Below are 12,809 nucleotides of genomic sequence, written 5' to 3'. Positions count from 1 at the left end.
CGTTTTTTTTCCTCCCCTTTTTGAGTGTCTGTTTTGGAATGTAAGCTTTGTTTTTCCATGTGGAGAAGGGTCCATCAGCTGCTTCTGCCCAGGTTTTTTGAATCTTCCTATAGGGATGGAGATTTTCTTTGGGGACTGTTAGAGAAAATAGAACAGAGAGTAGCTCTGAAGGATGTCTCCAGCAGAAGTACCCCTAGCCTTGGGCCAAGGGAGGGAAGGGAAGGGATTTTTGTCTTTCTTAATTTCTCTTACATCCCCAGTACCTAAAATAGTATCTGGCATATGTTAAGTACTTAATAAATACTTGTTGAATGAGTGTATTGCTCAGTGAACAAAATAAATGTCAAACATTAAGCACAGTATCAGATAATTTGTGTAAAAAATATACAGCAGTGTAATATTAAAACTTGCACAGAGGCCAGATGCAGTGGCTCATGCCTATAATCCCAGCACTTTGGGAGACCGAGGTGGGCGGATCTTTGAGCTCTGGAGTTCGAGACCAACCTGGGCAACATGGTGAAACCCTGTCTGTACAAAAAAATGCAAAAATTAGCCGGGGCATGGGGGCACACGTCTGTGGTCCCAGCTACTTGGGAGGCTGAAGCTGGAGAATTGCTTGAAGCTGGGAGGTGGAGGTTGCAGTGAGCCAAGATTGTGCCCAGCCTGGGTGACAGAGTGCCAGGTTGCGTGAGCCTGTGCCAGGTTGCAGTGAGCCAAGATTGTGCCCAGCCTGGGTGACAGAGTAAGACCCTGTCTCAAAACACAAAACAACACCCCCTTCAAAAAAAAAAAAATCCCAAACCACCACCACAACAAAAAAACTTACACAGAAAAGTGTTGATAATTGTGAAAGTTGGGGCTGTTACTGGCAATTTGACAGTAGCTGAATTACTACCATTTCAGCTATATCCACTATAGATAACACCTTCAATATATTTACAGCTTTAGTTCCAATAGCAAATGATAACTTTTGAAAAGTTTTTTTTTTTCTTCCTTATTGCAAACATAATATGCAATACAATGTTAAATATAGAAGGTTAAATATGTATCTGAGTCTGTTCGGGCTGTGATAATAGATACCTTAGACTTGGTAATTTATAAAGAATAGAAATTCATTGCTCGCAGTTGTGAAGACTGGGAAGTCCAAGATCAAGGCACTGGCGAATCTGGTGTCTGGTGATGGCTCCCTGCTTCAAAGATGGCACCTTCTTGCATCTTCACCTGGCAGAGGGGGCAAACATGATTCCTTCAGCCTGTGGTTTTATTTATTTATTTATTTTTAATGTTTAAAACTTTTGGCCTGGCGTGGTGGCTCACGCCTGTAATCCCAGCACTTTGGGAGGTCGAGGAGGGTAGATCACGAGGTCAAGAGATTGAGACCATCCTGGCCAGCATGGTGAAACCTTGTCTGTATACTAAAAATACAAAAATTCGCCAGGTGTGGTGGCTTGCACCTGTAGTCCCAGCTACTCAGGAGGCTGAGGCAGGAGAATTGCTTGAACCTGGGAGGCGGAGGTGGCAGTGAGCCAAGATTGCGCCACTGCACTCTAGCCTGGCAACAGAGTGAGACTCTGTCTCAAAAACAAACAAACAAAAAGCAAAAAACCTTTTATTTTAGGTCCACAGGTAAATGTACAGGTTTGTTATGTAGGTAAACTTGTCTTGGGGTTTGTTATAGATTATTTTGTCACCTAGGTACTAAGCCTAGTAACCAATAGTTATTTTTTCAGATTGTCTCCCTCCTCCCTTCCTCTGTCCTCTACTAGGCTCCAGTGTCTGTTGTTCCCTTCTTTGTGTCCTTGTGTTCTCATCCTTTAGCTCTCATTTATACGTGAGAACATGTGGTATTTGCTTTTCTGTTCCTGCATTAGTTTGCTAAGGATAATGTCAACCTCTTTTTTTTTTTTTTTTTGATACAGAGTCTTGCTCTGTAGCCTAGGCTGGAGTGCAGTAGCGCGGTCTTTGCTCACTGCAACCTCTGCCTCCCTGGTTCAAGTGGTTCTCTTGCCTTAGCTTCCTGAGTAGCTGGGACTACAGGTGTGCACCACCATGCCAGGCTAATTTTTCTATTTTAGTAGAGACAGGGTTTCACCATGCTGGCCACGCTGGCTTCCAACTCCTGACCTCGTGATCCACCTGCCTTGTCCTCCCAAAGTGTTGGGATTACAGGTGTGAGTCACTACGCCCGACCCAATGTCAGCCTCTTTTTTAAGAGGACTAATCCCATTCATGGGGATGGAGCCCTTATGATTTAACCACTTCCCTAAAGGTCCTACCTCTTTTTTTTTTTTTTTTTTCGAGACAGTCTTGGTCTGTCACCCAGGCTGGAGTGCAGTGGTGCAGTCTTGGCTCACTGCAACCTCCGCCTCCCAGGTTCAGGTGATTCTCCTGCCTCAACCTCCCGAGTAGCTGGGATTACAGGTGCCTGCCACCATGCCCGGCTAATTTTTTTGTATTTTTAGTAGAGTAGCGGTTTCACCATGTTAGCCAGTCTGGTCTTGAACTCCTGACCTCAAGTGATCCGCCCAAAATGCTGGGATTACAGGTGTGAGCCACTGTGGCCAGCCCCTAAAAGTCCTACCTCGTAATAGTATTACACTGGGGATTACGTTTCAACATGAATTTTGCGGGGGCAAGGGGCACAAACATTTAGATTATAGCACATCACATACATAGTAAGAGAAAAATCCTTCCAAATCTTACCTGAGATAATCACTGCTAACAGATTGCTGTATAGTATTCCAATTTTGTGTGTGCCTTAAAAATATTTATTATGGAAATTTAAAAACATACCCCAAGGTGGCCAGGTGTGGTGGCTCACGCCTGTAATCCTGGCACTTTGGGAGCCCGAGGCGGGTGTATTACTTGAGGTCAGGAATTTGAGACCAGCCTGGCCAAAATGGTGAAACCCAGTCTCCTAAAAATACAAAAATTAGCCGGGTGCGGTGGGCACTTGTAGTTCCAGCTACTTGGGAGACCAAAGCATGAGAATTGCTTGAACCCTGGAGGCGGAGGTTGCAGTGAGCCAAGACCACGCCACTGCACTCCAGCCAGGGTGACAGAGTGAGACTGCATCCCAGAAACAAACAAACAAACAAACGTTATTTTTTCAAATAGTTATTTTTTTCAAATTGTCTCCCTCCTCTCATCTTGGTTTGTTTAAACCAGAGAAAACTCCCTGCTTGTAAGGAATATGTGTTCTAATGGAGACTGAGCCATCTTGTTATGGGCAGACTCGTAGGCTGTTTCAACTTTCCTCTTGATAAACCTTTGGGTGGTTTCTGATTATTTTTCTGTTACAACTGTTTTTATCGTGCACATCTTTGTATACATCTTTTTTGAGCACACGTGCAAGTATTTCTGTAGACAATGGATGATTCCTAGAAATTGAAAGGTTGAATTACCATGTTCCAAAAAAGGAAGCAATACACCCCGCTATGTTGGCTTTTGCTCTTGGGTCCAGATGATATCTGACAGAGTTATTCTCTGATTGCATTTTCTTTTCTTTTCTTTTTTTTTTTTTTTTGAGACGGAGTCGGAGTTTCGCTCTTGTTGCCTAGGCTGGAGTGCAATGGCGTGATCTCAGCTCACTGCAGCCTCTGCCTCCCAGGTTCAAGTGATTCTCCTGCCTCAGCCTCCTAAGTAGCTGGGATTACAGGCATGCACCACCACACCTGGCTAATTTTTTGTATTTTCCATAGAGATGGGGATGGTCTTGAACTTCTGACCTCAGGTGATCCACCTGCCTCAGCCTCCCAAAGTGCTGGGAATACAGGCGTGAGCCATGGCGCCTGGCCCTATGACTGCATTTTCACAGTGCTTTGGGTCCTTATCTCTACCTCAGTACCTCAATATTCAATGCCCACTGGGCCCTTAGATACTGCAGCTAAAAGTGCACAGGGGTGAAGTGATGTGACGGTTTTAGGGTCACAGAAGTAGCTGGTATAGAGAGAAGTTGTGAAGTTCTTTTTTTTTTTTTTTTTTTTGTAGACAAAATCTCACTCTATCCCCCAGGCTGGAGTGCAGTGGCTCGATCTCAGCTCATCACAACCTCTGTCTCCCTGGTTCAAGTGATTCTTATGCCTCAGCCTCCCGACTAGCTGGGATTATAGGCATGTGCCACCACACCCAGCCAATTTTTTGTATTTGGTAGAGATGGGGTTTCACCATGTTGGCCAGGCTGATCTCGAACTCCTGACCTCAGGTGATCCACCCACCTGGGCTTCCCAAAGTGCTGGGATTACAGGCCTGAGCCATTGTACTGGTCTTTTTTTTTTTTTTTTTTTTTAATAATCATAGGCTTGAATGTAGCCTCTCATCTGTTTGCCTTAATAATCCAAAAGTCTTTAGATAAAGAAATGGAGATTTGAAATGGCTTCTCAGAATTCCAAGATAGTGTTGTCGTGGTTTTGCCTGCAAAGCAACGTGGTCTGTCTCCTTGTGCAGTTGAGATACCTGGTGGTCGCCAGTGACAGACCCAGTTATTAAGTTGGACACCGCTGTAAGCAACTTTGTAAACAATCCAAGCCATAATGAAGAATTAGGAGAGATTGACTTTGTGTATGAGCAATAAGAAAATCCAGTTCAATCCAGCAAGTTTTTGGGGAATTATAATTCAAAACTCAAATACTTGATCTGAAAGAAACTTGGAAAGAGACAGGGAAGGAAGACGGGCTTGTTACAGCATTGCCAGGGCAAAAGGAAAATACTGTATAGCTTTTAATTTTGCTTCTTCATGGCGTTCCCCATGTAGATGCCCTAGATTTGTTTTTTACAGTGGTCACGACTTCGTGTGGATCCACCCAGCACTCTTGCCTGGTTCCCCAAGGGACCAAGGGAAGGTGTATTCAGGATGACTGCTGAAGTGAGGAGTGGGGTCTGTGGCTTAGAAGACTCTAATACTGTGGCACTCATTATATATGCCTTTGACCCAAGAGATTTCAACTCCACCCGTGCAACAAAGGAAGAGGGTGGGCAAGACCAGTTACAGTTGCAGGCTGAGTGTGATAGTTCATGCCTGTAATCCTAGTGCTTTGGGAAGCCAAGTTGGGAGGATTGCTTTAGTCCAGGAGTTTAAGACCAGCCTGGGCAGCATAATGAGACCCTACCTGTACATATGGTAGTGTGCACTATAGTCCCAGCTACTCAGGAGAATGAGGTGGCTGAAGATCCCTTGAGTCCAGGAGTTCGAGGCTGCAGTGAGCTATGATTCTATGATTTCACCACTGCATTCCAGGCTGGACAACAGAGCAAGATCATGTTCTTTTTTTTTTTTTTTTTTTTTTGAGATGGAATCTCACTCTGTCACCCAAGCTGAAGTGCAATGGTGCGATCTCTGCTCACTGCAACCTGCACCTCCCAGGTTAAAGTGATTCTCCTGCCTCAGCCTCCTGAGCAGCTGGGATTACAAGCAGCCACTCGTGCACAGCTAATTTTTGTATTGTTAGTAGAGATGGGAGTTTCACCATGTTGAACTCCTGACCTCAGGTGATCCACCCACCTCGGCCTCCCAAAGTGTTGGGATTACAGGTGTGAGCTACTATGCCTGGCCAATTGTGTCTCTTAAAAACAAAAAAAAAAGAAAGAAAATGAAAAAAATGACAATGGCCAACTCATTAAAATGCCAGTCACTGACTGTGGTATGAAATGTCTTTTCCCTTTGATGGACCAAGTCCGTCTTATTGGGTGAGCCACTTGCAGGGCTGAGTATGACTCTAGAATGTAACTGCTAACCTTATCTGCTGCCCAGCCATTGAAATGGCCATCCCTTCCAGTTCCCAGAAGATTCCAGTGTGTGTTTGGGATTTTAAAACAGTCCCTTGGTCTTTAGTGTGGCATCATTCTGCCGGATTCTGCAGGGTAATTTTGATTATAAGAATTGCTTGCCTGCCCATGTTGTGTAATGCCTGTATATGATGCTGTTCCCTTGTAATGTGCAGGATTAAATTTTTGGGTCAGCCACTGCTGCTCCCCTTCATTCCTGCAGGTCATTAGGGTCATCGCACATCTAGCGATGTATCAGATCAGTGTATCTAGAGTGTTAATAAACATGTTAGATTCCAAATCTGCTGTCCATTTAGTCCATACTTCATACGTTGAGGATCTCTGACTGAAAGATTAGACTTGGAAAAAGAATGAGACTGTATGGTAAGAAAAAGATAGTTGCAAATCCATTTGGACATGTGGCATGTCAGCCCTGCAGAGCAGATGTCAGGGCCCCATTTGGTTCTCTGAGTGCTAAGCCCTTTTTTTTTTTTTTTTTTTTTAAATTTTTATTTATTTATTTATTTTTGGAGATGGAGTCTTGCTCTGTCGCCCAGGCTGTGATGCAGTGGCAAAATCTCGGCTCACTGCAAGCTCCGCCTCCTGGGTTCACACCATCCTCCTGCCTCAGCCTCCCGAGTAGCTGGGACTACAGGTGCCCGCCACCACACCTGGCTTATTTTTTTTAGTAGCGAGGGGGTTTCACCATGTTAGCCAGGATGGTCTTGATCTCCTGACCTCGTGATCCGCCCACCTCAACCTCCCAAAGTGCTGGGATTACAGGTGTGAACCACCGCGACCGGCCTCCGTGCTTTGTTTTTTTAGAGACAGAGTTTCACTCTGTCACCCAGATTGGAGTGCAGTGACACGATCTCAGCTCATTGCATCCTCTGCCTCCCAGGTTCAAGTGTTTCTTGTGCCTCAGCCCCGAGTAGCTGGAATTACGGGCATGCATCACCACACCTGGCTAATTTTTGTATTTTTAGTAGAGATGGGGTTTCACCATGTTGGCCAGGCTGGTCTTGAACTCCTGACCTCCAGTGATCCACCTGCCTAGGCCTCCCAAAGTGTTGGGATTACAGGTGTCAGCCACCATGCCCAGCCCCCTCTGCCCCTTTAAGCACTGCCACATATTAAATCTACGAAGGCATTACTGATACAATCCAAGGAAGATGAACCTTGGGCTAGTGGGATAAAACTAAGTACATGTAGTTTGAATGGAATGACCTGGAAGCCAGGTCCCAAGTTGGTCTAAATTAGACTCTTGTTGACTATGTCACACTGTAAACCAGTCTAAATGCTGATAAGCATGCTTGACCAAACACTGCCCTGCAGCCTTCAGAGAGGAAGAAGGAAAACATAATTTGTATCCTCTCTCCCTATTTTCTGAGTCTATGGGATTCAAATTGTAGCTGCCATGGAAACTGTACTTTGGAATTTCTGGAGCCCTTAATTTTAACTTAACATATAAAAACACTTTTGTACTGATTTTATAATTATTCATGATGGATGAGAAAGTGAATGTCTTTGACAGTGAGGGAAGCTATCCGAACGCTATTTTCTTTTTTTTTTTCTTTCATAAAGATGCATATATTTGCATGCTTTATTTACCTGGGGATAACTCTTGCATCTTTTGCAGATTCCGACACCATAGCTGAGTTACAGGAGCTCCAGCCTTCGGCAAAGGACTTTGAAGTCAGAAGTCTTGTAGGTTGTGGTCACTTTGCTGAAGTGCAGGTGGTGAGAGAGAAGGCAACCGGGGACATCCATGCTATGAAAGTGATGAAGAAGAAGGCTTTATTGGCCCAGGAGCAGGTAGGAGGATTTTAACATCATGCTTGTCCACTTTCTGTACCGGAGTGTTCATTGCAAAGACGAGAATCTGCTGCACTGGCGTCTAGGATCGAGCACGTTTTCCTCTGTGACTATATTTAATGATGGTTGGGGCAAAAAGGGCTCTTGTGTTCTTAGCTCATCTTCTTGAACTGATGTTGGCTAATTTTGAAGGCTCACAAATTCCTCTTGATGTATCATGTTTCTATAGTTGTGATTTATTTCAGTACCAAGTTGGCCTTTTAACTAATGAATTTAAGATGATCTTTTATGACCGCTAGCTGGGGACTCAGGATATACATATGGTGGGGTGAATCGCATTGCTTTTGTACACGCTTTAGATATTTGTGTTGTGGGCATATGGATTTGGTTTTAAAACAGGCCTTTGAAGAAATCAAATAAAATTCTTTGTTATGTGGCTAGGGAGTTGCTTGTTTGAGAGCAGGTAGAACGTTATCTTTTTTGTTGTGGTATTTTTCTTTCTTTTAAACAAGGCTACTGTCTCTCGACATTGATTCTTTTGCTGTGTTTTAGAGAGATGGCCATCAGCCTTGGAATTCAGAGAGTAATTTATTACTTACAGACATTTTAGTGTACATGATATGTCTGATAATGTACCCAGCTCTGCAGGAAGCTCGCAAAAGGAATAGAAGTCCCATGGCTGTTATTTTCAGGGTTTAAAAACAACCTTGGAAAGTGGAGGAAAAATGCAAATGTATAAAGCAGGTGCTTACCAGCTAAAGTATCACAGAAGCGGGAGAGCAATTAGCAAATTAATTAATGATGATGTGAGGGGAGATGTTGTGGGTGAGCAAGGGACAGTTAGGGACATTTCTCACTGATGGGGGGAAATGTAGGTTCTGGGCACAGAGAAGTGATGAGAACATGTTGGGTAGAAGTGTGACATTCTGGAGTACTAGAATGCTATGCAAGTGTGTGTGTGGGTGTGTGTGTGTGTTCAGTGGTTCAGAACAGACTGGGAAATGGCGAAATGAGGACATTTGGGTGGGGAGGGGGAAATGGGTGGGAAACTCAAAAACCTTTTTTTAAAAAATTGTGGTAAAATATATATAACATAAAGTGTACCATTTTAACCATTTTTAAATGTGCAACTGAGTGGTATTCAATGCATTCATGATGTTGTACAACCATGACCACTATCCATTTCTAGAACTTTTCTATCCCAAACAGAAACTCTCTATCCATTATACAATACCTCCCCATTCCCCCAAGAACCAGTTTTTGAATTGCAGTTTACTTTGTGAGGCTGTTGGGGATTATTTAGACCTCTGGAAGGAGGAGGTTGGGATCAGAGTCTGGCCCTGTGGACTTCAGTGACTTTGTGTGCCCTCCAATCAGAGAAGTGGTGGAGGGCAGGAAGCTGCTTGTCAGGATCTGAGAGTGGCTTCTGTGTTTAGCAATAAAATGTGAGCAACATAATAGAAAGGAAAAGTGACGACATGGCAGATAATTTGGAAGAGAGGAGTGGAAGATGCTCACTCAGCCTCCCAGCTCCTGAGAAAGAACTGTGTCTCATCAGTTCACACTACCTGAGCATCTGCTGTGTCTGGTATGTTTCTAGGTCCTGGGGAAGAGGCATTACATGTAGCCCTGACCTTGTGATACTTATGTTTTTGATGGGAAATAGTGCATGTAAAAAGAAAATAATCCAATAGACCACACGGCAGGCAAACAATAGAGACATTCAAATAGGTATGCCTTCCTCCAGGCGAATGGCCTGAAATGACCGTGTGGAAGTGTGGGCTGGGGGCTTATAAAATTATACACATACAGGCGCTAACTAAAGCCGCCTATTCATTCCTTAAGAGGATGCATAGAAAAGAAAAGTAGGGTCCTTAACTGAGCCATTTGGAATTTAAGGGCATGAGAGGAGAGAAGCTAGCACAAGGAGCAAAGGAAAAGAAGCGCCCGAGAGGAGGGAGGGATGCTGTTCTGCAGACAAGTCCGAGGCCTCTCCTGGGAGAGGCCCGTACACCTGCCCAGGTTCTCTGACAGCTGGAAGGGGTCCTCAGAGACTATTTATTTATTTATTTAGAGACGGAGTCTTGCTCTGTCGCCCAGGCTGGAGTGTGGTGGCACGATCTCGGCTCACTGCAAGCTCCGCCTCCCGGGTTCACACCATTCTCCTGCCTCAGCCTCCCAAGTAGCTGGGACTACAGGTGCCCACCACCACGCCCAGCTAATTTTTTTGTATTTTTAGTAGAGACGGGGTTTCACCATGTTAGCCAGGATGGTCTCCATCTCCTGACCTCGTGATTCCCCCGCCTTGGCCTCCCAAAGTGTTGGGATTACAGGCGTGAGCCACCACGCCCGGCCGACTGTTTCTATTATTTTAGAGACAGGGTCTCACTGTCATCTGTGCCGGAATGCAGTGGTGTGGTCATAGCTCACTGTATCTTCAAACTCCTGGGCTTAAGGGACCCTCCCGCCTCAGCCTCTCAAGTAGCTGGGACCATAGGCATGTGCTGCCACACCCAGTTCACTTTATTATTTATTTATTTATTTATTTATTTAGAGAATGAGTCTCACTCTGTTGCCCAGGCTAGAGTGCAGTGGTGCAAACTCGGCTCACTGCAACCTCCGCCTTCCAGGTTCAAGTGATTCTCCTGGCTCAGCCTCCTGAGTAGCTGGGATTACAGGTGCCTGCCACCACACCTGGCTAATTTTTGTATTTTTAGTAGAGGGGGGAGTTTCACCATGTTGGTCAGGCGGCTGGTCTCGAACTTCTGACCTTGTGGTCTGCCTGCCTCGGCCTCCCAAAGTGCTGGGATTACAGGTGTGAGCCACTGCGCCTGGCCCACTTTATTATTTTAAACTCTTTTTATTTTTATTTTTTTGAGACAGAGTCCACTGGAGTTCAGTGGCTCGATCTCACTCACCACACCCTCTGCCTCCTGGGTTCAAGTGATTCTTGTGCTTCAGCCTCCCTAGTAGCTGGGACTACAGGCGGGCACCACCATGTCTGGCTAATGTTTTTTGTATTTTTTAGTAGAGACAGAGTTTTGCCGTGTTGGCCAGGCTGGTCTCGAACTCCTGACCTCAAGTGATCTGGCCACTTCAGCCTCTCAAAGTACTGGGATTACAGGTGTGAGCCACTGTGCCCAGCCCCCAACTAACTTTAAAAAAAAATTTTGTGAGCCAGGCGCGGTGGCTCACGCCTGTAATCCCAGCACTTTGGGAGGCCAAAGCAGGCAGATTACTTGAGGTTGGGAGTTCGGGACCAGCCTGACCAACATGGAGAAACCCCATCTCTACTAAAAATACAAAAAATTAGCTGGGTGTGGTGGCACATGCCTGTAATCCCAGCTACTCGGGAGCTGAGGCAGGAGAATCGCTTGAACCTGGGAGGCAGAGGTTGCAGTGAGCTTAGATCATGCCATGCACTCCAGCCTGGGCAACAAGAGCAAACGCTCCATCTCAAAAAAAAAAAAAAAAGAAAAATTGTGTAGAGGTGGGATCTCCGTATGTTGCCCAGGCTGGTCTTGAACTCCTGGCCTCAAGTGATCCTTCCATCTCCCCCTCCCAAAGTGTTGGGATTACAGGCATGAGCCACGCCTCCTGGCTGAGACTGCTTATTTTATTTATTTTTAATTTTTTTTTTGTTTGGAGACTGCTTATTTTAATGGAAGCTTCAGGGGTCAGACAGAGTCAGTGGTGAGCAAGCAAAGGTGTAGACTGTTCAGTTCAGCCTTCCTTGGACACCTTTTATGTGCCAGACAAAAGAAGGATCAGCATCAGGTGTAGTAAATTACTGGGGTTAGGTTGCTGTTTCCCAAATACGTTAGATTTATCTCTGGTAGTGTGAAATCTCATGATTTTAGGTAGTACATGGACAACCTATGTAAAAATATTTAATAGTTTAATATTAACTAACATATCAAAACCTGTAACTTTGCTCACACCTGTAATCCCAGCACTTTGGGAGGCCAAGGCGGGAGGATGGTTTGGGCCCAGGAGTTTGAGACCAGCTTAGGTGACACAGCAAGACCCTGTCTCTAAAACAAAACAAAACAAACAAACAAACAAATAAACAAATCCCCTGTAACTTGTTCTAACAATAACCTAAACAATTTTTTAAATTTAAAATTAAAAAAAATTGAAACAGTAACCATTTTTTTTGTTTTTTTTTTGGAGACAGAGTCTTGCTTTGTCACCTAGGCTGGAGTGCAGGGGCACAGTGTCTGCTCACTGCAACCTCTGCCTCCTGGGTTCAAATGATTCTCCTGTCTCAGCCTTCTGAATAGGTGGGATTACAGGTTCTCTCCACCATGCCCGGCTAATTTTTGTATTTTTAGTAGAGACGGTGTTTCACCACGTTGGCTAGGCTAGTCTTGAACTCCTGACCTCAAGTGATCTGCCTGCCTTGGCCTCCCAAAGTGTTGGGATTACAGGCGTGAGCCACCGCGCCTGGCCAACAATCACAAATTTATAGAAAAGTTGCAAGTACAGTATAGTCAGGGTTCTTAAGGGAAATGGAACCAGTAGGAGATAGATATGTAATCATCTAGGATTATAAGTTGACACAAGACTAACCATCACATACAGTATAAACAACTTTTTTTCTTAAACCATTTGATAGATACACAATGAACATATACGTAGAATATATATACACACACACAATGTATATACACATAGAATATATATTGCATACAGAATATATATACACAGAAATATATATGTACACATGCATAGAATATATTTACATATATATGCATATATATAATTTATTTAAGCAGTTGATTTACACAGTTTTTTTTTTTTTTTTTTTTTTTTTTTAAGACACAGTCTCGCTTAGTCACCCAGGCTAGAGTGCAGTGGTGAGATTTCAGCTCACCGCAACCTCCGCCTCCCGGGTTCAAGTGATTCTCCTGCCTCAGCCCCACAAGTGGCATGCCACCACACCCAGCTAGTTTTTGTATTTTTTAGTAGAGATGGAGTTTCACCATGTTGGCTAGGCTGGCCTCAAACTCCTGACCTCAAGTGATCTGCCCGCTTCGGCCTCCCAAAGTGCTGGGATTTCAGGCATGAGCCACCATGCCCAGCCCCCATAATGTCTTTTAGAATAAAACAATCGAGTTGAGGATCACACGTGACACTTAATTGTCCTGTCTCTTTAGTCTCCTTCAATCTGGAGCAGTTCTTTGATTTTTCCTGGACTCTCATGACCTTGACAATTCTGATGATTATAG

General features: G+C 44.4%; 2 protein-coding genes across 8 annotated transcripts in view; one reads left to right on the top strand and one right to left on the bottom strand.

The window, feature by feature from the left end:
• CIT (citron rho-interacting serine/threonine kinase) overlaps positions 1-12,809 on the top strand; it is a 201,700-nt gene that overhangs the window by 11,926 nt on the left and 176,965 nt on the right. For all 6 annotated transcript variants that reach the window (XM_050747837.1, XM_050747836.1, XM_050747835.1 and 3 more), the window contains one exon: positions 7,403-7,578. In XM_050747837.1, the coding sequence (XP_050603794.1) occupies positions 7,403-7,578 (176 nt within the window). The remainder of the gene's footprint in view (positions 1-7,402; positions 7,579-12,809) is intronic.
• The window catches only part of BICDL1 (BICD family like cargo adaptor 1), a 718,679-nt gene that overhangs the window by 602,386 nt on the left and 103,484 nt on the right, over positions 1-12,809 (bottom strand). The window lies entirely within an intron of this gene.

This window comes from Macaca thibetana, chromosome 11 (assembly GCF_024542745.1).
Source record: "Macaca thibetana thibetana isolate TM-01 chromosome 11, ASM2454274v1, whole genome shotgun sequence".
Lineage (NCBI taxonomy): Eukaryota > Metazoa > Chordata > Mammalia > Primates > Cercopithecidae > Macaca > Macaca thibetana.
The sequence above is the reverse complement of the archived record's forward strand: the minus strand, read 5'-3'. Positions and strand labels throughout refer to the sequence as shown.